Raw genomic sequence first — 25795 nt, 5'->3', positions numbered from 1 at the left:
TTACGGCTGAGCTGCTATAAGCATGCATGTGCAGGTTTTCATGTGAACATAAGTTTTCACATTAGCTGGGAAACTAGGAGTGTGATTGCTGGAAATAGTTAAGTTGTTATCATTGAGTGGGCATCATCTGCTTGGGAGGAGACAGCATCCAAGACAAGTTTCCTAAAGCGTCATGACACCGTACACTTGAACAAGCCAACTCTTTTACAGCCAACTTTCTACTCAGCCACAATTCTCCAATTTCTGCTGCTGCTGACAGCTCCATATTACGAAGATGTAGCTTTTCCCAGCCACTGCCAAGCTGTATGTGCTCAAGTTAAGCCCAGGAAGCTCAGAAGCAAAACTGAAGTTGGTTTGTCTTGTATCTCTACAAATCCAAAAGGCTCCATCTCATTCAGCTGATGAGGATATACAGAGGAGGTGTAGCACAGTAAATGGCTGTGTCTTAGGGCCACACAGACTGTGACTAAATAGCCCTGTATGTTTGTGCAGGTTACCCTAATCCTCTCTGAACCTTGTTTTACTCATTGGTAAAATCTGAATAATAGCAAACTATCAAAGTCTCAGAGTCAATTGTGCAGAGAAATGAAGTAGTATATGCAAATGGTGAACACAGTGTCTGATGAACATGTAACAGTCTCTCTCTCTCATACATACACATACACACACACATACACACACACACACATATATAAAATTGTTGTTATAATTATGGAATAGCTGCTGTGACCACTGTCCAGAAGGCTAGAACATAGTTCCTCCCCTTGAATAATGTATCATCAAGTTGGGGAGATAAATTCACACATATGACAGACTTTGAAAGCCACACTTACCCAGAAAGACTGGGGACATGGTAGACTTCCAAAGCCACACTTACCCAGAAGAAATGGGAGTTACTATGAGAGTCTCGCCCAGGGCCTTGTAGACACGACAGCGGAGTTTTGGTATTGTTGGAGAACAGTGCACTTGGTGGGCTTCAACCCACACAGACTTGAGTCAGATGGACTTGGGTGGAAATGCCATTGAGTGGAGTGATACGGACCAGTGGTTCTCTGGCTTCACTGTGCATCACAGTCCCTGCCAGGCTCACGGAAACAGGTTACTGTGCCGCCCCACCCACCTCCCCAGAGTTTCTGTTTTAATGAGTCTAGGTTGGAGCCCAACCAGTTACATTCCAGCAAGTTCTCAGGTGATGCTGACACTGCTGTTCAGAGAGCGCTGCTTGAGAAGCCTGGTGGACCACACACAGCAGAGACCCAGAGACAGGGGAGACAGCTGAGAGACGTGAGAAATCAGAGGAGACGTCACACAGCACCAGGACTGATGCTGGGTGTGAAGGGTTTGTAGGATGTGGAGAAGGGATAAGGAAGGAAAAGGGAGTTAGGCTGCGGAGGAAACATGAGAGGGTCCCAGGCAACTGGAGGAGGGCAGGGACTTGCTGGAGGAAGGCATGAAAGTAAGAGGTGGGTGACGACTGGCTGGCAGCTGCCTACCTTTCCCAGGTTTGCTTTGAAGGAGTAAAGGTGGGAAGAATAGGGGCCTACAGAGGTCCATAGCCCTGGGGCTCAGAGATGGGATAGTTTTGGCCAAATAACCACCTTGGACCTTACACGAATCTTCCGAATCTCTCCACAGTGGACTATTTTCTCTTCCAGCTCTCTCTCTCTTCCTTGTGTCCACACCTCTTTCATCACAAGGCACAATCCTTTGCACAGTCTCAGTCATGCTTAATAAGTAAATTGCCTTCTGCACATTTTGAATTGCTTAAATTGAATAATACTTATAATTGACCAGATGTTCCTAAAACAGTTTGCCATTTCACATGACTTGACATTCACATTAGGAAAACAAAGACTGTGCTTTCCTTTATTGTGCATTGTGATTCTCTTAGTATAATCTGATTGCAGGTTCACAGCTGTTCACTGTTTGCAAAATCATATTAAGGCCATCCTGTGTGTAGGGAAGGTCCATGATGGGTTTAGACAATATAGACCCTTTTTTTTTTCTGTAAAATATATCCTGTTGTTGTCACCATTTGAATCAAGATTTTGAGCACAACTCAGAGACTGTTTATTCTGTTGGGGAAAGAATAGTGATGTGATTCCTGGAAATGGTGATGTGACCTGCTTCAAATCCAGCTCACGGGGCTGGCGGGGAAAGTGGGAGGTGAGGGCCATGGGCTGACCTGTGCCCAGGGCAGGGGAAGCCACTGGGGGCCAAATAGAAATCATGGTCCAGGCAGAAAGGAAGTCAGACAGATGGAACCCTGTACGCCGTGCCAGGGGGTCACAACAGAGAGGCAGTAAACAGGAAAAGGAGCCCAGATCTGAAGCTGGAAGGAGAGAGAATTGTCTTGGGAACAAGCACGATGGGGCAGGGCAGAGGTCCAGGACAGAGGCTGTAACTGGCTTATGGGGCAGGGAACTGTTCAAGTGGGGTGGAGGCGGGGATTCCAGGGCCCTCTGTGGAGTGGTTAAGCTCTGCCCTTGGGTAATGCGTTCTCGGGTGACGTCCAGGCTGGGAGCATAGTGCATGGCTGACGATAAGGGAGGAGGCTTTAGGAGGTTTTCATGTTTGATTCTTCTACAAATTTTCTCCATTGGATTGAACTTCCTAAATGACTCATTTTACCATATGATATCTCTTCCCAACAGCTTGTTTTATCCATTTCGTCTATGTAGGTAAAAGTCTAAGCTTGTTAACCTGACATATCATAATGACTTCCACTTACCAAGCTCCTAGTATCTATATATTAGATATATTATTCTAATATATTACTTCTTACTTCTCACTCACTCTTCCCAAGGCTACATGGGTGGTGATGGTTATATAGGCTTTACAGAGGGATAAAACAAAACAAAAACAAAAATTAAGTTCACAGAAGTTAAGTTTAAGTTATGTAATTTCTTCGACATCACATAACCAAGTGGCCAAAAAAAGGAATTTGAAGCCAGGTCTGCTTGACTGCAAAGCGTGAACTCTTTACCCTACAACTTCCCCAACAGCCGGACAGAACTTGTACCCTGTGCTTTTTCAACATTGTCAAAAACAAGCTCTCCCCAGATCTCCAGGCCAGAGGAGCCAGTTGCTAGCCACTGCCCCCTTGAAACTTTTCCAGCCCTGACTGATTTCTGCAGCCTGCCCCAAGCCTCAGTGCCTGGGGTGAAGGTTTGTGATCCGATTTAGGGCCAGCTAACATTTTAAAATATAATTATCACATTGTCCAGTGAACTTTAAGAGATGCTACTTAAAAAAATTATTAAGTATTAAAGCAGAAAAAAGATACAGAGAAATCAAAAGAAAAAAGTCACGGCCCATCAACCTAGGACCCAAAAAAACCCACGTAGAGATTGAAAATGATGACAATCATAAGCATAAGCATAAAATTCAAGGTGTAGAGAAATGATCCAAATGAAAGTGACCTTGGGGAGGCCGCCTTGATGTCTGTACCCCCTGCAGCACCAGAGAGCTGTGTGACGCCTCCAATTATCTCACTCCTCAGGACCCACCAGCTTGAGGTCAAATCGTGATGCTTGTTTAAACTATCTTGAAAGTGCTAGCCAGTCCAGCGGAATTTGTGTCAAAGAGTCCTTTTGTAACAAGGAAGACACATGTATTTTAGACTGAGTGACTCGCAGGCATCAGCTGCCCTTGGAGGAGGCCCCTCCGACTGTGGTCCACTCACGCCCCAGACGCTAAAGGCCTGCGCGGATTCCCGGTGCAGATCCTGGGTGGCCTTCAGTCACCCCCTCAGTTGCTTGAGCTCTGATAGTCAGGGTTTCCTCCCCGAATCTGGCTATTTCCGCCTCTCATGTCCTTCATCACCTGTCACTGGGCCCCATCTGCTGGGTGAGCTTTCAGGATCCTGCAGGCGCTTCCTTCTGGGCCAGATGCGTCTTCTCCCTCCTGGTAGAATTCTCCCTTCTCCCTCCGTGTAGAATTCACCAGGTGGGTGAATTCTCCCTTCTCCCTCCGTGTAGAATTCACCAGGTGGGTGAATTCTCCCTTCTCCCTCCGTGTAGAATTCACCAGGTGGGTGAATTCTCCCTTCTCCCTCCGTGTAGAATTCACCAGGTGGGTGAATTCTCCCTTCTCCCTCCGTGTAGAATTCACCAGGTGGGTGAATTCTCCCTTCTCCTTCTGTGTAGAATTCACCAGGTGGGTTTTCCTAACTAAGTATTAACTCAGTGACACCCAGTGAGGAGTGAGTCATAAAACTTAAGAAAGGGATGATGTAATTTTTTTTTTTTTAAGTTAGGACAGCTCCTTGACCCTGGGAATAAGCTACTCAAATGACAGTAAGTCCCACACCTACCTGTGGTGCACAGCGGCATCGTCAAATTCTCTTTTAAGCTGTGGCTGAAGGAGACATCACAGGGGAAGGGGAGTGTATTTGTTAGGGTCCTCTAGAGGGGCAGAACTAATGAGATAGATACTTATTTAAAGGGGAGTTTATTAGGTAGTATTGACTCACACGATCACAACGTGAGGTCCCACAACAGGCCCTCTGCAAGCTGAGAAGCAAGGAAGCCAGTCCAAGTCCCAAAATCTCAGAAGTAGGGAACTGACAGTGCAGCCCTCAGTCTGTGGTCGAAGGTCCAGGAGTCCCAAAGCTGAAGAACTTCGAGTCTGATGTTCAAGGGCAGAAAGCCCAGCACAGGAGAGCGACAGAGGCCAGAAGATTCAGCCGGTCTAGTCTTTCCACGTTTTTCTGCCTGCTTTTTATTCTGGCTGTGCTGGCAGCTGATTAGATGGTGCCTACCCTGGCTGAGGGTGAGTCCTCCTCTCCCAGTCCACTGACTCAAATGTTAATCTCCTTTGGCAGTACCCTCACAGTCACACCAGGAACAATACTTTGCATCCTTCAATCCAGTCAAGTTGGCACTCAGTATTAACCGTCACAGGGAGGAAGGGATTTTCCTGAGCACTTGCTGTGTGCGGCCAACCCTTTATGTGATTTGCTTCATCCTCAGAACACCTCTGTGAGAGGGGGTTATCAGCCCCCTCATGTGGATGAGCCAGCCGAGGCTGAGAGTGGTCAGGGAACTGTCTGGGGCAGTTCTGTGTGATCACAAAGCATAGCAATGGTTCTGCGCCTCCATGTGGCCCTTGTGCCCTGTCTTCTGGTGAGAAATGCTATGACATTTCTTCCTTCTGTTGGATGTCTACCTTCTTTCCAGCTGCCCTGAAAACTCAAGCCTCACAACCCCCACCAAACCCTTCTGCTCTGACCCTTCCACCCAGGCTTGTCCTCATATTCGCCACGTCTTTAACACTGGAGAACAGTTAAATCCAAGCAATATGTATTTTAGCAAAGGCTTCTCTTCTAAGATGGCTAAGGTTTTGCCCCCCTAGGTTAGGAGCCTGGTTGGCAGGTGTCTTATTAAAATGCACATCAGTGGGAGGGAGGGAAGGATGGGTGTGAGGGTGAGTTGTTTGCCATTTTGAGGGCAGACATGAAAGTTACTGTCAGAATGGTAAGGGAGCCACTCACAGACCCAAGGCAGGCACCCCTGGTTAAAATTTCTCAGAGCTTGGCAGGCCGCGGTGGGTGGATCATGAGGTCAGGAGATCGAGGCCATCCTGGCTAACATGGTGAAACCCCATTTCTACTAAAAATACAAAAAATTAGCCTGGCGTGGTGGCACTTGCCTGTAGTCCCAGCTACTCAGGAGGCTGAGGCAGGAGAATTGCTTGAACCCATGAGGCGGAGGTTGCAGTGAGCTGAGATCGCACCACTGTACTCCAACCTGGACGACAGAGCGAGACTCCATCTCAAAAAAAAAAAAAAAAAAAAATTCTCAGAACATCCAAATGCCCTAGGCCCCATCAGCAGTCAGTTGGCCACCGCCCTGGGTCCCAGCTACAGCCAGGAGACCCTTGCCGTGGAGCAGGTGGATGCCAGGGGTGGGGAGGTCTGACCTTCCGTGCTTCTCTCGTTTCAGACTGTTCTGCGATGACCACAGCAAGGTACCGGCCCACCTGGGACCTGGCCCTCGACCCGCTGGTGTCTTGCAAGCTCTGTCTTGGGGAGTACCCAGTGGAGCAGATGACAACCATAGCCCAGTGCCAATGCATCTTCTGTACTCTGGTTGGTCTTTTTGGATAAAATATATGTTACAGTGATTTCAGGATGAGCGTTTTGCTTTCATTTGCAGAGACACTAGGCAAACCTTTGGACTACATTTTGCCTGACAGTGGAGTCTTCTTGTTGAGGCCTTCACACAGTTCTTGGAAGAATTATTCTGTTAGTCAGGCAGGCTCCCAGAGTGGAAGATTTCCATTACAGTTGCTTGTGGTGCAAAAGCAATTGGTTAAACAGAATTTTAGAAGCTCATGATAACAATTCACAAAACTTACCATAGCGTATGTTCTCCTTGCTACACAGCAAAAGCTTCCACACCTTATATCAAATGTATTTTAATAGTCACATGTCTGAGGTTACGGCAGTGCTAACCTATTGATTGTGTGTAGCTAGAATATTCAGTCCTCAGTGTCATCTTTCACTGGCTTAGTGCTAAACTAGAATATAGATATTTTAAAATCACATTTAATATTTGTTATGATGTAGCCAACATTCTTTTGGGGCCAGATGATCCTTCGGGGCTTATTGAATATGGGGACTTCTAAGTCAAGCATTTGGGGTTTGGGTCAAACTCAAGCCCCAAATTTTATCTATCAGAAAAGATAAATGAGTGTGTGAGGTTTACTTTTAGTTAATCTCATTGAATTTTACTTGTTTTTTCTGTCCATTCAAGGGATGAAAAAAGAAAATGAGTGCATAGAAGCTGGAAGTAGGACGGTAGCTGCCCAGGGTCTGCAGGGAATGGGGAGATGTAGGTCAAAGGGTATGAAGTTGCAGTTATACAGGTTGAATAAGTTCTAGAGACCTAATGTACAGCATGATAATTATAGTTAATCATACTGTTTTGTATACTTGAAATTTTCTGTGAGGATAGATCTTAAGTATTCTCACTACACACACACAAATTGGTAACTCTGTGAGATGATGGATATTTAATTAGCTTGATGGATTTATGATGTATACACGTATACAAAAAATGAATATCAAAACTTCACATTGTTCACTTGAAGTATAAAATGGACAGTCTTTATCAATTATAACTGAAAAAAGCTGAAAAATAAAACACAATGTTTATCATTTTAAAAAGTACAAAAAGGAAAAATGAAAAACTGTCTTCAAAAAAAAAAAAGTTGCTTCTGAATTTAACTGCTGTTGTATGTGGATGGTGTAGACGGCTTCCCTGTGGGTTTTTCAAATGCCTGGATTATAATCTGTCACTCGGACAGTCTCTCTCACCCTGTACACTGATGCGTTCATCTTTCTTGCATAGATTTCAGACTTTATTTCATTTGCACCTCATGATGTCCTTGGTATGTAGGCACAGCAAATATTTTTATCTTTGTTTTATAGACAAGGAGAGGGAGCTTTACAAACATTTATGTCTATGTCTTCTGTTTCTTGTTTATGCTAGATTCAGCCTTTCTTAAGGGCAGAAGGATTTCTGGCCCATTCTGTATCCACCTAGCACCTAGTTTAGTGCAGGACCCAGAAGAGCTAATCAGTAAAAGCTCACAGATTGAAATGAAGTGTATTGATCTCAGTACTGTAGTTGCCATCCAAGAAATATGCCTCATTAAAGCACCGGGAAGATAGCTCCAACCTGGAGGAAAGGAAGTTGCTTTTGACATTTTTCTGAGATAGAGAAGGATAGGAGGGAGATTGATCTCCATCCTGTTAACACCGTGAATGGGGCTCATTGTCATTTCTAGATGAGTTAGGACGGTAGAACCCATCAAGATGGATTGAATAACTAGCTTTACGCAAAATCGCCTCCTCTTGCTTGAAAGGACATCTTCCCAACTGATCGAATGGCTCCCCCTCTGCCAAAAATGCCTTGTGGGGGGTGGGGGCAGGGGGCATTTGCGGTCTCTGCAGTCGCCTGCCTGCTGTCACAGGCCATAGCTTGTGTTCTTACCCTTGAAATAGTTCGTTCTCCCTGGCTTTTTTGCTGAGGCCTTCATTTTTGTTATTGTTGTCTTAGTTTTCTATTTCTAGAGAATTGTAGTAAAAACAAATAAGCCACTTGAATTGAGACCAAAAGCCTAACCAAAGTCAGTGGATGTGAAGGAAGAAGCTAGCACTGTGTTCTCCGAAAGAGGCTGCTGGGAACACCAAAAAAACAGTGACACTGCAGTGATTTTTTTTCACAACTATTTACCAAAATTTAAAATGTTGAAATAGTTCCATCTCTGTCCCTAGCTCGCTGTAGCATGAAGAGAAGGAAGCACCTGTGTGTTGAAGATTGAGAAGGGAGGAGGTGTCGGGGTGCTCTGGTCGCTTTGGTGGCGCCTTCCCCTCTGTGTAGGCTGCAGGTCACCCCAAGCTGGGGGCAGGCCATGGGGAGGAGCCCCGAGTCTGTGGCCAGAGGAGTTGCAACTGTCCTTTTCTGGGGGGTGCAGACATGGAAAGGAAGAAAACTGTGTAAGACTGAAAGGAGGCACTCTTAAAAAAACAGTTACTACAAAATTACAGTTGAGTGCTGAAGTAACTTTATCTCAAGGAGTCCGGGGCTGGAGGGAAAATCATGGCATTTGGAGTCAGGTGTCCTGGAACTGAAATGCCAGCTCTATTTCTTCCCTGAGCAGGCCCCATTTACCCCATCTGTGTAATGGAGATAAAAATAGTTTACCTCAAAGTTCAAGTGGAAGAACATGTGTGAAGTCATGTGGTAGGCAGTCAGCAGGCCTAGTTCTTTCTCATTTTGCTTCTAAGTTTGGGTTTAGAACTGCAGGAATGAAAACAGAGTTTGGGCAGCTCTCCCTAAATGTCTTCTGAAGAACATTTATCTCAAGAGATGCACTCAGAAATGATTTGTGTGGTTCAGTGGGTTTGCTAATGACAGACACTGCACCCTTGTCCACATCCCCCACCACCAAGGCATCCCAGATGCCCAAGAGCAGGAGCAATGTACCGAGACATCCACAGCCAGAGACATACTGTCTACTTACCTGTGTTCCTTTAATGTATTTCAGCGTGAAAGGGACTTGCCTAGCAATTGCTAATATGGCACTTCCCTGAAGCAGGGTCTCCAGGGCTTTCCTTGGTTGCAGGGTGCCTGATGGCTTCTTTGTGATTCTCTGGAGGTCACAAGAGCCTGTGCACACGTTCCAGGTGCTGTGCTAGGCCTTGGGAGCTTGGGGGTGATGAGAGCTACCAGATATCTTAAATTGTTCCATTTGGATTAGTGTGAAGTCTAACTTTAGAAGGCCAAATGTAAAGCTGAACATTTGTGTGCAAAATAGTGACATGTAAGTATAACCAACAAATTCTGTGCTGGGGCACTGGCTGGAGAGAAAGGATTGTGGACACGTATTTTGAAATCAGGCTGCCGTTACCCACCATGAGGGCCAGTCCCATGTTCGTTGTGTCAATCAGAGATGCAACCTGTGTGTAGAGTGACCTGGGAAATTCCTTATGGGCTGAAATCTAAAATGTAGAAGATGTTTTAACTTAAAATGGGACATATTAGAGCTGTTTAGGTCTGTCTTATACGTGTGGCATTTGACAGTTACACTGAGAATGTTAATGTGGTGTTATTGCTGGCAGAGTTATTTGCATTCAGACAGCTGCTGGAACTAGAGATGATACTCTCATCCCAAAGGTGGGAACACGTGAAGCTCAAAGGGAGGGGCTGTGGTCCCATCCCAAGACACAGGTCCTTAGTTATCTGGGAAGGTAGAAATGGCTACATTTCTATTAGTTCTTAAAAAAAAAGTCTAGTGAAAGTTATTTTTTAATCATGACAAGATAGAATAAGCCAAATAAAACATATATATATACACATATTTTTATATATATATATATTATGTTTATATATATAATTATATATATAATTTTTTTTTGCTTTGAGCTAGAATTAAATCTATTCTTATACCAGCTATTTATTGGCAATTAGGAATTTTGCCATTAGAACCCAGATGACAGGATTTTGATATATAACCATGGAAAGTTGTTACTTAAAAATGTAACTTTTGGCCAGGCACAGTGGCTCATGTCTGTAATCCCAGCATTTTGGAGGCCGAGGTGGGAGGATTGTTTGAGCTCAGGAGTTTGAGACCATCCTGAGCAACATAGTGAGACCTTGTCTCTACAAAAAATAAAAAAATTAGCTGGGCGTGGTGGCAGACACCTGTGGCCCCAGCTACGCAGGGAGCTGAGGCAGGAAGATTGCTTGAACCCAGGAGGTCGAGGCTGCAGTGAGCCATGATCACACCACTGCACTCCAGCCTGGGCAGCAGAGCAAGACCCTGTCTCAAAAACAAAACAAAACGAAACAAAGTAACATTTAGTAGACAGACTCTTTCCCATGCAATGCATAACAGTAATAAAAGTGACTCTTAGTGGTTTAAATAAAAAGTTGGGACCAGATGGTTGGTTGAGTTGTGTGGTTGAACATTGCTGTGGGATATAGGTTCAGATCTCTGTTCTGCCTCTGCTACCTGCTAACTGTGATTTTCAACAAGCATCCTAACTTCTCTGTGCCTTGGTTTATTCATTTCTAAAATATGATCAACCTCATGAACAAATTAAATGGGACAATGGGTATGAGGTATTGAGCAGTAGCATGCCTGGTGATAAATAAGACAATATTATTTCCTTTTTTTCTATATATTTGCAAGGTCATTCACCTGGTATACTGCAGGAAAGCTACGTGTAAACCCTAAGCTTCTGATTATGTAACATATTAGGAAATAAGTGGCATTTCCTCACCTAGAAATTAAGCTGATTTGGGGGATGGTCTTCCTTTGAACGTCTTTATGTCCCTGTTAGCTTTGCATTATGTGTACTGCACATAGTGGGTGCTTTTTCATGCACATAGTGGATATTTATTTAATTTTTCAAACATTTTTGAACGCCTGGCTTGTGACAGGTGCCCTGGATACGTAGGTAAGACATAATCCCTGCCCCCTCTGATCCCTTGCTTAGCGGGAGATGCAGGTGTGAGCTGCGATCATTTGGGGCTTGAAGGGCTATATTTGCAGTGTGGATAGTGGGTTACAGCACAGAGAGAACAGTGAATTCTGCCAGAAATACCCAGGACGGCTTCAGGGGCATTTGAACTATCTCCTTGAGAAAGCATGAACGGATAGAGCCACCACGGTGGGACCAGCGAAGAAAAGAGGGTGTTGGGGTATGATGGGTCCAGATTGAGAGGACTTTGCTAAGGTTTCTACTAGTCTAAAGCTCAGCAGAGACATACAGTCATGTGCCACATCGCCATGTTTTGCTTAATGATAGGCCACATATATAATGGTGGTCCCATAAGATTACAGTGGAGCTGAAAAATGCATTCTGCCTAGTATTTACTATTCTGTACTTCTTTTTAATCATTATTTTAGAATGTACTACTACTTATGAAAAAATAAGTGACGTGTAGAACAGCCTGAGGCAGGTCCTTTAGGAGGCATCCAGAAGAAGGCATTGTTGTTAATCTCTTATGAGATGACAGCTCCATGGTGTTACTGCCCCTGAAGAACTTCTAGTGGGAGAAGATGTGGAGGTGGAAGCCAGTGACATGGATGGTCCTGACCCTGTGTAGGTCTAGGCTAATGTGTTTGTGTCTTAGTTTTTAACAAAAAAAGTTTAAAAAAATAAAAAAATTTACAAATAGAATAAAGCTTACAGAATAAGGATATTAAATACATATACACACACATATATATTTGTACATATATATATTTGTACTATATATACACATATAGATTTGTACAGCTGTGTTCATATTTTAGGCTAAATGTTATTATGAGAATAAAAAAGTTGAAAAAATGAAAAAGTTTACAAAGTAAAAAAAGTTACAGGAAGCTAAGGTTAACTTATTGAAGAATGGAGTTTTTATGTGAATTGAGTGTAGCCGAAGTGTAGAGTGTTTATAAAGTCTGTAGCAGCAGTAATGGCTGGGCCTTCACATTCCCTCACCACTCACTCACTCACCCGGAGTAGCTCCCAGGCCTGCGAACTCTATTCATGGTAAGTGCCCTATATAAGTATATGATTTTTTTACACCTTTTATAGCATATTTTAAACCTCTTCTGTGTTTAGAAATTTAGATGTGCAAATACTTAGCATAGTAGTTTAGATGTGCAAATACTTATAATTGCCTACAGTATTCAGTACAGTAGCCCAGCACCCTGTACAGGTTTGTAGCCCAGAGCAAACGGCTGTGCCAGCTAGCCTAGGTGTGTAGTACGCTATGCCACCTAGGTATATGTTACTACACTCTATAATGTTTGCACAGTGACAGAATCGTCTAAGGATACATTGCTCAGAATGTATTCTCTTCTTGGACAGCTCATGACTGTAGCTGGCAAGGACTAGAGGGCTGCAGACTAGCTGTATGTGAGCAAAGCCTGCAAGAGGGCAGCATGCTTTGTCACCTGCCATGTGGCCACTCTGAGCCTTCCTTGGGTCATCAAGGTTGGATCTAAAGGGGGCATGCATTTTCTCATGATCCCCATTTTTCTGCATGCTTTGTTTCCATCAGTAGCCATTGTTTGGCTATTGTGTGGGGACCGCATGTTACAGTAGAGCAGGCAATCAACTGGAAAACCGTGAGTGTCGCTGGTTCTCAGATTGGCTCCAAAGCTAACGAATGGGGAACCTTGGGCAAATCCTTTAACCTCCCTCTCTCCTCTTGCTTTCTCATCTCGGAAAGAAAGGTGGGACTCTTTGGTCTCTAAACTGTGAGTTACATGGACTTTGTCACTTGCTGTCCCACTGCCACTGCCTTTGCGTGTGCACTCAGATTCTTCCTGTGGCCTGTGTGGACCCCACAACTCCATGCAGCTCAAACCAAGCAGAGGCCTCTTTTGCTTTCATCCTCATCCAGGGTCTCCTCACTGTGGTAGCAAAATGGTGGTGGCTGCAGATGTCACTTACTCCCCTGTCCATAGGTGGGGAAAGAGAAGGTCCCTTTCAGTAACTCCCATAGATAAAACAGAGACTTCCTTTCCCAGCAAATAACCTTCTAGCTCTATAGGCTGCACCACCCTATCTGATCCTACTTCTGGGTCCTTAAGATGGGATCTAGTAACTGGCTTGGAGTCTGGCCCGACTCTAGGGTCCAGTCCACCAGACCACATGGCCAAGATGGGCAGAGGAATTTCCTGAAAGAAGTTCAGGGTGTCCCTTCCAAGAGGGCAAAACTGCGACTCCACTCTTGATTTGAAAGTTATCCTCTATGGGAAGGGCCTCCCTGAGTGAAAATGCCTGGCATCATCTGGTCCCTGCCTTTTCTTTTGCCTTTTTCTGCCTTTTTCCCCAGCTTCCTAGCTCCATTGCGGGTGCTCCTCCCCCTTTCTCAATTTCCCACACTAAGCCATCCTAAACTACAGGGCTTCGATGTTTCTCAGCTCTTCAAACATCTGGGGCTTCAACTTACAATAGCATTTCACATACTGTGTGGTGGTTGTGTTCACTGATCTATAACTTCCACTAAAGGAGCTTTTTAAGAGAAGGGATTTTCTTGTGTTCTGCTTTTTCATAAATGTTGGCACATAGTGGCCCTCCAAAAAAATGTTGATGCTCACACATTAATACTTGAGTTCCAAGTGGCTTAAGGCAGGTAAGAGTGAGGTGATTCTCTTTCTTTTTTTTTTTTTTTTTTTTTGAGGTGGAGTCTCGCTTTTTCACCCAGGCTGGAGTGCAGTGGCTCAATCTCGGTTCACTGCAAGCTCCCGGGTTCACGCCATTCTCCTGCCTCAGCCTCTCTGAGTAGCTGCTACTACAGGCGCCTGCCACCACGCCTGGCTAATTTTTTGTATTTTTAGTAGAGACGGGGTTTCACCGTCGTCTCGATCTCCTGACCTCGTGATCCGCCCGCCTTGGCCTCCCAAAGTGCTGGGATTACAAGCGTGAGCCACCGCGCCCGGCCGAGGTGGTTCTCTTTCTAGTCTTACTTTTACGATTACAACTGCTGTTGCTATGGTTTTATCTCTGCGTTTTCTGTGAGCTGTATCTAAGAAATCATAGGGTCGTCAGATTAAGAAGAAACTAAATATCTTACACTGTGATATTGGCCTGCCCTGGTAAGAGTGAATGGTGGGAAATAGTTTTCAAAGTGTCCTTCAGCTCAAGGTCCCTCTGTTCAAATGAAAGTCTACACAAAAGCCTAGTATATGTAGAATGGTTGAAACCAAGCTTGCTCTTTCAGTATGGAGTTCAGGCACCAGGAGGCTGACTGATCATGTCTGCTCTGCAGGCTGGCTCCTAGGGGTTCGAAGGACCATGGGTGGGCTTCCCAGGCATCTCTTCTGGGGTCTGAGAGGTTCAGAGATGCGTGAATCCAGCCATCAGAGTTGCCTCTCCTAAGCAGAGGGCCTCCTTTTAGTCTTGGTTTTTCAGATGGGGAGAAGGCTGACTTGGAGGGTGGGGTGACTTTAGGGTGCAAAGGATGAGTTCCAGGGCTGTTGCAAAGAGCTGAAGCTTCCAACTGCCAAGCTGGCAGTTTCCAGCTGCCAAGATGCCTGCAAAGTAAAGAGCTGCCTCTGCAAGTCTATTCCATGTTCCCAGAACACAGAACAGTTTCCCGACCTCCTTTGTCTTAAGACCAGCACCCGTACCCCTCAGATTCCCTGCTGACAACTCACAGGCTACAACCAGACTTGTCTTCATTTTTATCCGTGGCTCTTAGAATCCTTCTAAAACTTTAGCTTATTGCTTCATCTCACTTCTCATAAAAACCTGTGATCATCCTGATACCAAAGCCTGGCAGAGACACAACCAAAAAAGAGAATTTTAGACCAATATCCTTGATGAACATTGATGCAAAAATCCTCAATAAAATACTGGCAAACCGAATCCAGCAGCACATCAAAAAGCTTATCCACCATGATCAAGTGGGCTTCATCCCTGGGATGCAAGGCTGGTTCAACATACGCAAATCAATAAATGTAATCCAGCATAGAAACAGAACCAAACACAAAAACCACATGATTATCTCAATAGATGCAGAAAAGGCCTTTGACAAAATTCAACAACCCTTCATGCTAAAAACTCTCAATAAATTAGGTATTAATGGGACGTATCTCAAAATAATAAGAGCTATCTATGACAAACCCACAGCCAATATCATACTGAATGGGCAAAAACTGGAAGCATTCCCTTTGAAAACTGGCACAAGACAGGGATTCCCTCTCTCACCACTGCTATTCAACATAGTGTTGGAAGTTCTGGCCAGGGCAATCAGGCAGGAGAAGGAAATAAAGGGTATTCAATTAGGAAAAGAGGAAGTCAAATTGTCCCTGTTTGCAGATGACATGACTGTATATCTAGAAAACCCCATCGTTTCAGCCCAAAATCTCCTTAAGCTGATTAGCAACTTCAGCAAAGTCTCAGGATACAAAATCACTGTACAAAAATCACAAGCATTCTTATACACCAATAACAGACAGACAGAGAGCCAAATCCTGAGTGAACTCCCATTCACAATTGCTTCAAAGAGAATAAAATACCTAGGAATCCAACTTACAAGGGATGTGAAGGACCTCTTCAAGGAGAACTACAAACCACTGCTCAATGAAATAAAAGAGGATACAAACAAATGGAAGAACATTCCATGCTCATGGGTAGGAAGAATCAATATCGTGAAAATGGCCATACTGCCCAAGGTAATTTATAGATTCGATGCCATCCCCATCAAGCTACCAATGACTTTCTTCACAGAATTGGAAAAAACTACTTTAAAGTTCATATGGAACCAAAAAAGAGCCCGCATCGCCAAGTCAGTCCTAAGCCAAAGAACAAAGCCGGAGGCAGTACGCTACCTGACTTCAAACTATACTACAAGGCTACAGTAACCAAAACAGCATGGTACTGGTACCAAAACAGAGATATAGATCAATGGAACAGAACAGAGCCCTCAGAAATAATGCCACATATCTACAACCATCTGATCTTTGACAAACCTGACAAAAACAAGCAATGGGGAAAGGATTCCCTATTTAATAAATGGTGCTGGGAAAACTGGCTAGCCATATGTAGAAAGCTGAAACTGGATCCCTTCCTTACACCTTATACAAAAACTAATTCAAGATGGATTAAAGACTTACATGTTAGACCTAAAACCATAAAAACCCTAGAAGAAAACCTAGGCAATACCATTCAGGACATAGGCATGGGCAAGGACTTCATGTCTAAAACACCAAGAGCAATGGCAACAAAAGCCAAAATTGACAAATGGAATCTAATTAAACTAAAGAGCTTCTGCACAGCAAAAGAAACTACCATCAGAGTGAACAGGCAACCTACAGAATGGGAGAAAATTTTTGCAACCTACTCATCTGACAAAGGGCTAATATCCAGAATCTACAATGAACTCAAACAAATTTACAAGAAAAAAACCACCCCATCAAAAAGTGGGCGAAGCCTATGAACAGACACTTCTCAAAAGAAGACATTTATGCAGCCAAAAAACACGTGAAAAAATGCTCATCATCACTGGCCATCAGACAGACAAATGCAAATCAAAACCACAATGAGATACCATCTCACACCAGTTAGAATGGCGATCATTAAAAGTCAGGAAACAACAGGTGCTGGAGAGGATATGGAGAAACAGGAACACTTTTACACTGTTGGTGGGAGTGTAAACTAGTTCAGCCATTGTGGAAGTCAGTGTGGCGATTCCTCAGGGATCTAGAACTAGAAATACCATTTGACCCAGCCATCCCATTACTGGGTATTTGCCCAAAGGACTATAAATCATGCTGCTATAAAGACACATGCACATGTATGTTTATTGCGGCACAACTCACAATAGCAAAGACTTGGAACCAACCCAAATGTCCAACAACGATAGACTGGATTAAGAAAATGTGGCACATATACACCATGGAATACTATGCAGCCATACAAAATGATGAGTTCATGTCCTTCGTAGGGACATGGATGAAACTGGAAACCATCATTCTCAGCAAACTATTGCAAGGACAAAAAACCAAACACCACATGTCCTCACTCATAGGTGGGAATTGAACAATGAGAACACATGGACACAGGAAGGGGAACATCACACTCCAGGGACTGTTGTGGGGTGGGGGGTGGGGGGAGGGATAGCATTTGGAGATATACCTAATGCTAAATGACGAGTTAATGGGTGCAGCACACCAACATAGCACATGTATACATATGTAACAAACCTGCACATTGTGCACATGTACCCTAAAACTTAAAGTATAATACTAGTAATAATACAAAACCTGTGAAATAGGCAGGATTCTCCATCTCATGAGAGGACTCTGCAGCTCATAGACATGAAGGGGCCTGCCCTGGAGTGAGGTGCTTGCTGGAAAGCCTGACTCAGTTGTACCTGCTCTTTGCATATCTGCCACTCTTTTTTTTTTTTTTTTAAACTTGTGGTATTGATGAACTGAAGTGCTATTAGAGAATTGCACATACCCTAATTCACACACACATACAAAGTGCTTTTCTCGGTGGCATCATTCCTTTAATGAAAAGCATTTTCTCCTCGTGTTGCCTCTGAAATCATGACAGCTATGTTCTGTCCCAGTCTAAAGCCCAGATCCCAACAATCTCTGTTACCCATAATGTAGCCCAGAACCTCCATGAAGCAGAACAGCTTGATGAGGGTCTGAAGTTGTCGTAGTTCCTGCACATTAATCTTGGCAGAGGACTTCACTCAGAGCCCAGGGATGCTGTAGTTATAACTTTTTCTAACTTGGTGTGTATTTTTCCTAATCAAGAGTATGAAAAACCAAAATGCTGAGGATGAACAATTCTCTACACAATTAACAAGAAATGACAGTTTGTAACCTGATGACCAGGATAAGTGGCAAGCCAGAAGATCGCAGCCTGTGCTGCAAAATGCTCCTGGGAAACTGACACGTGTCACCAGGACTTGTGTTTTGGGAAGGGACACCGGCCTCCTCAATGTCAGAGGGCAGGAGAGGGTAAAGGCCCTGTGACTCCTGCCTCCGATGCCTGTACTGGCCTCAGAGGAGAGTTGTGGCCCCGCTACCCCAACCCTTGGTGGTCTTCACAGGTGGGTCCTGGTACCCCAACCCCTCGCCCCTTCACTGTCTCCCTCCTTCACTGGGACCACTGGGACCTCTGGGGCCAGGCTGGCAGCCACTGTCCTCTCTCCATGGCCACCTCCCCAAAGCCTCCCATCCTCCCTTCCCTGTCCATGGCCTGCCATTCCAACAGTATTCTCTGAAATAGACACTTAGTCTATTTAAGTGGGGCTCCTAACCTTCTCCCACCCTCTGACATTGAGGAGGTGGGTGTCCCTTCCCAAAACACAGGTCCTGGTGACAACCATGGGCCTATATCTTGAAGTAGGCTGTCTCTGCACTAGAAATTTGATGTCTATTAAGGGTCCATGAGAAAATGCCGATTCCTGATACTGGCTTTGCTCAGAAAGTGAGCCAAGGGATGAAGGGCCACTCTGGAAGCCTTTGCACACCCTGCCCTAGTTAAGGTCAGAGAGTGTCTTCCTACCTCCTCAGAACTCTGCCGCTTCCTACCTGGCAAGGATCCTTGGGATCTGCTTTCTCTCCCCATTTTGTGGATTTGACTGTTCACCCCAAAACCCTCCTCAGTGCTTTCTTCCAGGAGGCCTGTCTAGGACCGACAGCAGGTAGCACCCTCAACCCTGCCCCAATGTCGGCAGGACCCCTATCAATCTCCCCAGCCCTTTCTTATACAGTGGGTAAAGAGCAAACAAATAAAACTTTTGGTTTCATGATGGGATGGAATGATCCTCAGTTGTCTGGAAAATTCAGGTCTTCCCAACAGAGGCCGAATTAAGAAAGTGTCACAGGATTACAACTTAACCCTCTGCTGTTACACATTCTGAGCAGTTGCACACCTACTCACATTGTGTCACACTCGGCCTCTCAAGCGCATCTGTGCACGTGTCCCCTTCTGTCCAGGTCTTAAATTCGCACACGATTTCACAGACACACTCATTTCACCTCCAGTAAGAGTCTGACCCGGGGATCATCCGTCCTTAACTTTTAACCACCCTCAACATAGTACACTTGCCAAGCCACAAAATGCCTTTCACCCAATGTGACAGCCTTGGTGTGGAGTACATATATATTTGTTGAAGTGACAGGCTGAGTCCCTGCCTGTTCCTGCCTCTGATGTTGGTGCTGTTTGTGTGCACACCCTGCTACCACACTGCGTCTGTTCTGTTCCACTGGTCTTGGTGATGAAGCCGTGGCTGGGTGAAATATGCATTTTTGCTCCTCTGTGAATCTGGGTTGTCATATTGAACAGATAGAACAAACGGGCCGCGCTTCTCTTGCAGCTTGTTTGGAAGCTGAGGCTGCAGGAGCGAGCTCCTTGCTAAGGGGGGAACATGCATTCTCTCGGAGGTCTTCCCTCTCCGCCAGCCTAGCACTGCCTCCAGAGGTGAGGGGAAGGCAGCTGGACAGTTCACTCGTCCCTGTGAGATAGTGGAAAGCACTATCCGCTTGTGGTTGACGAGGGGAAGGAAAAGCCCAGTGGTGTCCCTAGAGAGCCAGATCTTCCTGGCTGTCACCCCCGTCTCACCCTGCCTCTGGCTCCCCAGGCTCAGTCTTCAGATCCTATCACTGCCTCTTTGGCTGCCGCCCAGACCTCAGGACACACAACTGTGAGAACAAAGAGCGGCCTTCCTCCTTTTTGGCAGCGAGTGCGTGGTCACATGTGCAGGCCTCCTCGGGAACGTCCAGCTTCTGGTGGCTTTTGTAGACTGCGGCGTAGCTGCAGGCCCGGCTGCAGGTTGTGCCCAGTCCCTTACCCTCCAGCTGTCCCCTCACAAACACTTTCCCGAAGCCCTGCTGACACAGTGCCCTGATTGAGAACCGCAGGCCTGACCTGTCACACTGGCCTCCCTGCCCCGAGTGGGTTCTTAAAAAGCAGCTGTGGATGACACAGGCCCCCTCCCGACACGGTGCGCTCTCCACTGCCCGCAAGAGTGAGCCCTGCCGCTCCGCTCAGCACTGCTGCTGCCTCCCAGCCCACCGCACCCCATGCTTCCCTGCCCCCTGGACCAGATGCCATTCCCGAGCACACCCCTTCTGGTGGAGCCTGCTTCCCTTTCTCCTGACTGCTGTTTGTCTTGGACAAACTCAACACTGGAAGGGGCGGTTTCTTCCCTGTATAAGGAGATGGAATAAACAGCCTCTGCATCCAGCCCTGCGGCCGTGCCTTGCTCCTGAGACCTCTGAATGGCCAGGGAGCCAGGGCTCTGGGCATCCTCCTGGCCTCCACCCCAGGTCCCTGCATGACTTCCCACAAAAACAGGTGTTCAGTGCTAGCTGCTGAACGGACTTGAGAATCCCAGATAAGTGACAGACTTGCTACTGCTAACTTCCCACCTGGAGTTCTTGAAAGAGAGCATTTCACATGAAATCATTCCGTCCACATCTTCACTGAGCATCTATAGTCACCAGCCACCGTGTGAGGGCCACACAGGGCCCAGAGGCATTACCCCTGGCCTTATCTACACTGCAGATGAGGTGTGCACTCACCCTCCACATGGGCTACAGGGGGCCCATACACAGCATGTGGGCTGGAAGGCTCTTTGATGATGGAAATAGTGCATGGGTAGAATGAGGTTAAGTAGGTGGAGGATACTGAAGGGGTAAGAACTAGTATTTGCCAGGGCCTTACTTTATATAGGGCAAAATCCACCCTTCCAGCAAGGATGCCACCTGCAAAGCAGGATCATCTTCTTGTTCTGTAGCTGAAGGGACTTAGATACCTTAGGAAAAAGGTAACACGGGAGCAGCATGCCGATCGCGACCTGAAGCAGCTGATTGTGAGCCTGCCTGCCTCCTGCGCACCACCCAAGGCTGTGGTGAGAGCACAGGAGATGGCGGATCTAAAGGCTCCACAGAAGCAAGAACTCATATAGATGGGAGTATTTATTTTACGCATAAAGTCTGGGGCTTTTTTTTTTCAAGAACTTTATAAAAGCAAACTTTATAATTTGAACTCTTCAGCTTGTGAGCGAAGTCGCTGTCCTACATCCTTGAGGAAAGCGATCCTTGCCAGAACACATACTGTGCAGCTCGCTGGGCAGTTTGCTCCAGGTTCCCAGGGCCACCCAGTGAGAGTTGCCAGGGGGATTCCCGTGAGGCTGTCCTCAGAAGGGAAGGCTGTGCAGGGGGTCATGCCTCCAGCCTCCTTAACCACAGCCCTCTAGCCTGTGCTGAGGACCTGGCTTGTATGGCCCTGTGGTGGTGGTGTGTAGCTAGCACACCTCTGTTTCAGGGCTCCAGCCCTCCTGCTGGGGCTCAGAGGAATGCCTGTTGCCAGGTGTCTGGCTACTCTGTGTGTGTTCTACTCATCTTTGTGTCCTTCCATTCACCCTCTGTCTGCATGGCTTTGATTCATCGCTTGCTATTTGCCAGCACTCTGTTAGGTGTGGGGAATAGCAAGATAAATAATTAATAGTTCTTGCTTTCAAAGAATTCACCATCTACTGGAGGAGAAACATAAACAGACCATGGATTATTGATGGCTCTAGAAAGGCTGAGAGAAACCCTTGCGGAGTGTGTGAGCAATATCCCGGAGCACCACTGTCTCCGGGGTACTGGAGCTGTGGACTGATTGTCCTTCTATCTGCCAAGCTTATCCCACAGTATTAGGAAGTGGAGGCCCTGGGAGACAAAGGTCCATGCTAGAGCCACATGTCCGCTAAGTGGGTGAGCTACAATTTCAAGGCAGCCTTGTGTGTGATTCCAGGGTCTTTGCTCCCAACCACTGTTCATGGGGCTCTTGCTGCTTCAATTTGGACCTGCCTACATGTAATGCTTGTGTTAATAAATCATGGATCCCAGATAAGCACCTTTGAGCACTGTTTCTGGTCATTTTCTCCTGCTTTTAGGGTCATCAGTAGCCAGCAGGCCTTTGTGTGAAAAAGCAGACAAAAATCAGACTTGCTGTAGTTTTAGGCGGGGCAGATATTTCTCTGTGGCCGCTTCTCCTTGGCAGGAAACTTCTGACGCACTGGAGGTATATTAGCAAATCAGCAGTGCTGTCTCCTCATCAGGTTTCAAAGAGTTGGAAACCAAAGTGGAAAATGAAATTCCTGGAACATTCTGTGGCTTACCCCCCTTTCTTCTCTCTGTGTGGCTGATGCCTTTTTTCCTGCAATGCCTTTGACCCTCTGGCCACCTTTTCATCTCTGGGAAGCCTTCCCTGTTCCCACCCAGGTGGGACCCCTCCTCTCTACCCCTGTAGTGGCCTGTTAGAGCCTCCCTCCCCCCTTGAAGTGGCCCCACGAGAGCACGGAGCACAGTGCATTGTGATGATGATCTGTGCACGCCTCTTTCCCCTACACTGGGCTGTGTGGGTCTTGATAGCATTTGCAGCATTGCAAATGGATCATTGCATTTGCAGCAGCATGAACATGAACATACAGAGGAGAGGTTCTCGGGGTTGACTGACACTATGCCCCTTTAAAGTACGTACAATTCCTTGTTCTACAAAAAAAAAGTTTATGAGGTAAACAGAAAATACGTATTGAATGATTGCTTTTGAAAGAGTTCTTTTTTTTAAAAAAAATAAATTGTATATATTTGTGGTTTACAACATAGTATTATGGGATACATATAGATAATAAAATGGTCATATAGTGAAGCAGCTCAGCATATTCATCATCTCACATAGTTGCTTTTTACAGTGATGAGCACCTAAAGTCTACTCACGTAACAATCCCTGATATGATACAGTCGTATTAAAGTTAGTCCTCATGTTGTATGTTAGATCTCTAAACTGGCTCATGTAAAAGTTTTCAATTGAGGAGTAAGTATGCAAAAAATTTAAAACAGACAAACATAAAACCTCACCAGCCTTGGAATCAGCCACATGTGGGTTTGAGCCCTAGTGCTTCTATTGAGCTGTTGTCAATCTCTCTGAGCCTTGGTTTTCTCATCTGTCATGGGAGCGTGGTAACATGCCATATGACTTTTGTGCATGTTTAGTGAGCTAACATAGGTAATGCGATTACATAGAATCTAGGACTTAGAAAGCATTTGACTACTGATACCTATAATGAGTGCAATAGTAGGAAAATGTGTTAGTATCTGCTTTTAGGCTGTGTATTTTACAGCAGTTTCTCTGTTTACCTATTTTTGTGCTCATTTCAAGACATCTTTGTGCAATTAGAATGAAAACCATAGCTTGTGAGTCATGACCCACTTTATATCTGGAAGAAAGCTGGGCTTGTTTTTGATGGATGCAAGGTCAGGCGCTTGGAACCTCATCTCTCTTTATATAGTGAACAAATTGATATTCCCAGAACATAATCCTTTTGCAGATTGTACAGATAGCTGCATCCTGATGACACATGATATTCATTCTTGGGTAGCTTTGAAACCCAGACATGACTCACTACTTGTTGCATGTGGGTGTACGCTTCATGCCAGTTTTAATTGTTGTATTTTGCTTCTTAGGAAGCGTCATGTTCTATCATTATGTACTGATCTGTACAATATTCTGAGAGTCTTCAGCATTGTGTGTTGGTTTAAGGCATTCCAGTATCCTCCAGAGACCCAATTTAGACAAACTTCATAATAGAAAGTAAAATCATGATCTTGTTGCTAAGGTTTTGGGATTTTTAAATACCTATAACTGTAAGAGACAAATCACATAAGTAGACAAAAAAGAGCCAACAGCCACTATTTACTTAGCTGGTGCTGTCTACCAGGAATTATGCCAGGTGCTTTCATAGATTACTGTCACAAAAGTGCAGGAAGATGGGCATTCTGGTTTTATTGTCAAGTGCAGGGAGATGGGCATTCTGATTTTATTGTCAAGGGAGCTGTAGCTCAAACTCTGACTTGAGGGACAAGGATTGGTTGAGCCTGTCTGGCTCTGAAGCCTACAATCTTTCTCCCTTGTCATGTGGCACCCAATCATAAACAGAAAGTTCCACTCATCTGCCAACTGTTCAGCTCATTGTTACAATGGTTCACCACTCTAGTAGTCCACAGCGCCACTGCCACTTAACACGTCAGCGGATGCTTCCTAGAACCAGGCTGCAGCCCTTCTGGAGGCTGGGTGTGACTCCTCTCTTGCTCATCATCTGCCTCTCCCTTGTTCTGAAAGAAGTCTTTGCATTGGTTTTAATGAATTTATCTCTGAAAATTCTGCCAACTGGAGTCTCACGTAGAACTCCAAGCCTGGGCTCGTCCATACTGACTACTCTGGGAACTGTCTTCATAAACCTTAGGTTGGCAAAATGTAGGTTATCTGTGAAAACCTAAGTTCGGGGCCACTGCAATCATCAGAGCCCAGGCAGATCAAAAGAACACAGGCTGGAACACAGGGTTCAGTGTGGAGCCACCAACATTGTAATTTGCACTTGAAGTTATAGCTCTTGAGAAAAGCTTTGGGAAGTGGCTCTTTCTGAGGACCGCCTTGATTTTTATTTTTTAAAGAAATTGCAGTCTGGAGTCTTCAATGAATGAAATATTCTATTTTGCTAGGATGGGGAGAATTACCAGTTTAGATCAAATTACTCTTTATATATCAAGCATATACTCTTTTCTGTGTATTCTAAACTTTTTCCCTTGCCTAAGACTCTTAACACTCCACTGTGAGGTAGGTTAAACCACTCTAAATTGCAGATCAGGAAAATAAGGATGGTAGAGAGAGAGATTAACAGGCTCGTTCTAAACAAGGAGGTAGAAGGAATTGCAGTTGAATTTCCGTTTAGACCCATTTATTAGTAATAATCATGCATTCTTGTAATAAAACGGATTATACATTTTAGCGGAGAGGTATCAGCTTAGCACACATAGCTTATGAATTTTTCTTGATTAATTGCTATTATATTTTAATAATGGTATTGTAATATTATATATTATTGCTAATATGAACTTTAAATATACTGGGACTGTGATTGAAGTCGATTTGGGGATGCCATTGTGGGATTTTACATCATTTTCTATGCCCTTTGAGTTCTTATATAAGCTCTACATCTAGTTTCTCTTGGTAGTGAGCCTAGCTGGCAAAGCCATATTGTTTCTTCTCATTGCTGTTTATAATATGCTTTTCAGGGAAACACTGGATTTCTAAGACTAGTAGACTTTGTAAAGCAGGAGTGAAGACCACAGAATATTTTATATTAACTCTACCTCATGTCCTTCACTTCCTCTTGTTTTACTTACTTCAGGCTTTAAGCAGTGCCCCCAAGTAGGTAAGGTAGGTAGTGAGTAATTGCCAGATAAGTGAGGCACCCTGAGTGAGGAATGCCAAATACAGTTGAGTTCTCAGCAGGGAGATCATGGACATTTTGTCTGAGCAAGCTTGGGTTCACATCAAGGCTCTGGGTACTATCTGTGTAAGTTGGCAACTTCCTCCTTTGCTGACTCAGTTTTCACATATGAAAAATGGAACAGTCATACCTTTCTTGTAAAGATGCTCTAAGGTTTCAATGAAAGACTGGGAGATAAAATATTTAATGCAGTGCCTGCATCTCATAGGCATTTGAGAAATATTACCTCCCAGCTTCCCTTGCTGCCTTTCATCTTGCTTTTAGAATTCTTGGCTCTTGTGTTTGCTGAGGTTTTGTGCCAGGATCTAACCCATAGCCTTAGCTTTGTGATTGAGCATACAGTCCCTGGCACAGAATGGGTACCCCATAAATAGTTGTTGAATGAATAAAACCTCGAAACCTCAAATGTGTTGGTTGCTGTGGGCTACACAGTGAAAATATTAAACTGTAATGGAACGATGTGCCTGGTCCTTTTT

The 25795-nt window shown here is 45.0% G+C and overlaps 1 protein-coding gene across 12 annotated transcripts in view; it reads left to right on the top strand.

Annotated features, from left to right (window-relative positions):
• RNF144A (ring finger protein 144A) overlaps positions 1 to 25795 on the top strand; it is a 163486-nt gene that overhangs the window by 73456 nt on the left and 64235 nt on the right. For 11 of the 12 annotated variants that reach the window (XM_063622849.1, XM_055251524.2, XM_055251529.2 and 8 more), the window contains one exon: positions 5946 to 6091. The exons of the other annotated variant lie outside the window; for it this stretch is intronic. In XM_063622849.1, coding sequence (XP_063478919.1) covers positions 5957 to 6091 — 135 coding nt within the window. In that variant the 5' untranslated portion in view covers positions 5946 to 5956. The remainder of the gene's footprint in view (positions 1 to 5945; positions 6092 to 25795) is intronic. 12 annotated transcript variants of the gene reach the window in all.

This window comes from Symphalangus syndactylus, chromosome 18 (genome assembly GCF_028878055.3).
Source record: "Symphalangus syndactylus isolate Jambi chromosome 18, NHGRI_mSymSyn1-v2.1_pri, whole genome shotgun sequence".
NCBI classification, from domain to species: Eukaryota; Metazoa; Chordata; class Mammalia; order Primates; family Hylobatidae; genus Symphalangus; species Symphalangus syndactylus.
The sequence above is the reverse complement of the archived record's forward strand: the minus strand, read 5'-3'. Positions and strand labels throughout refer to the sequence as shown.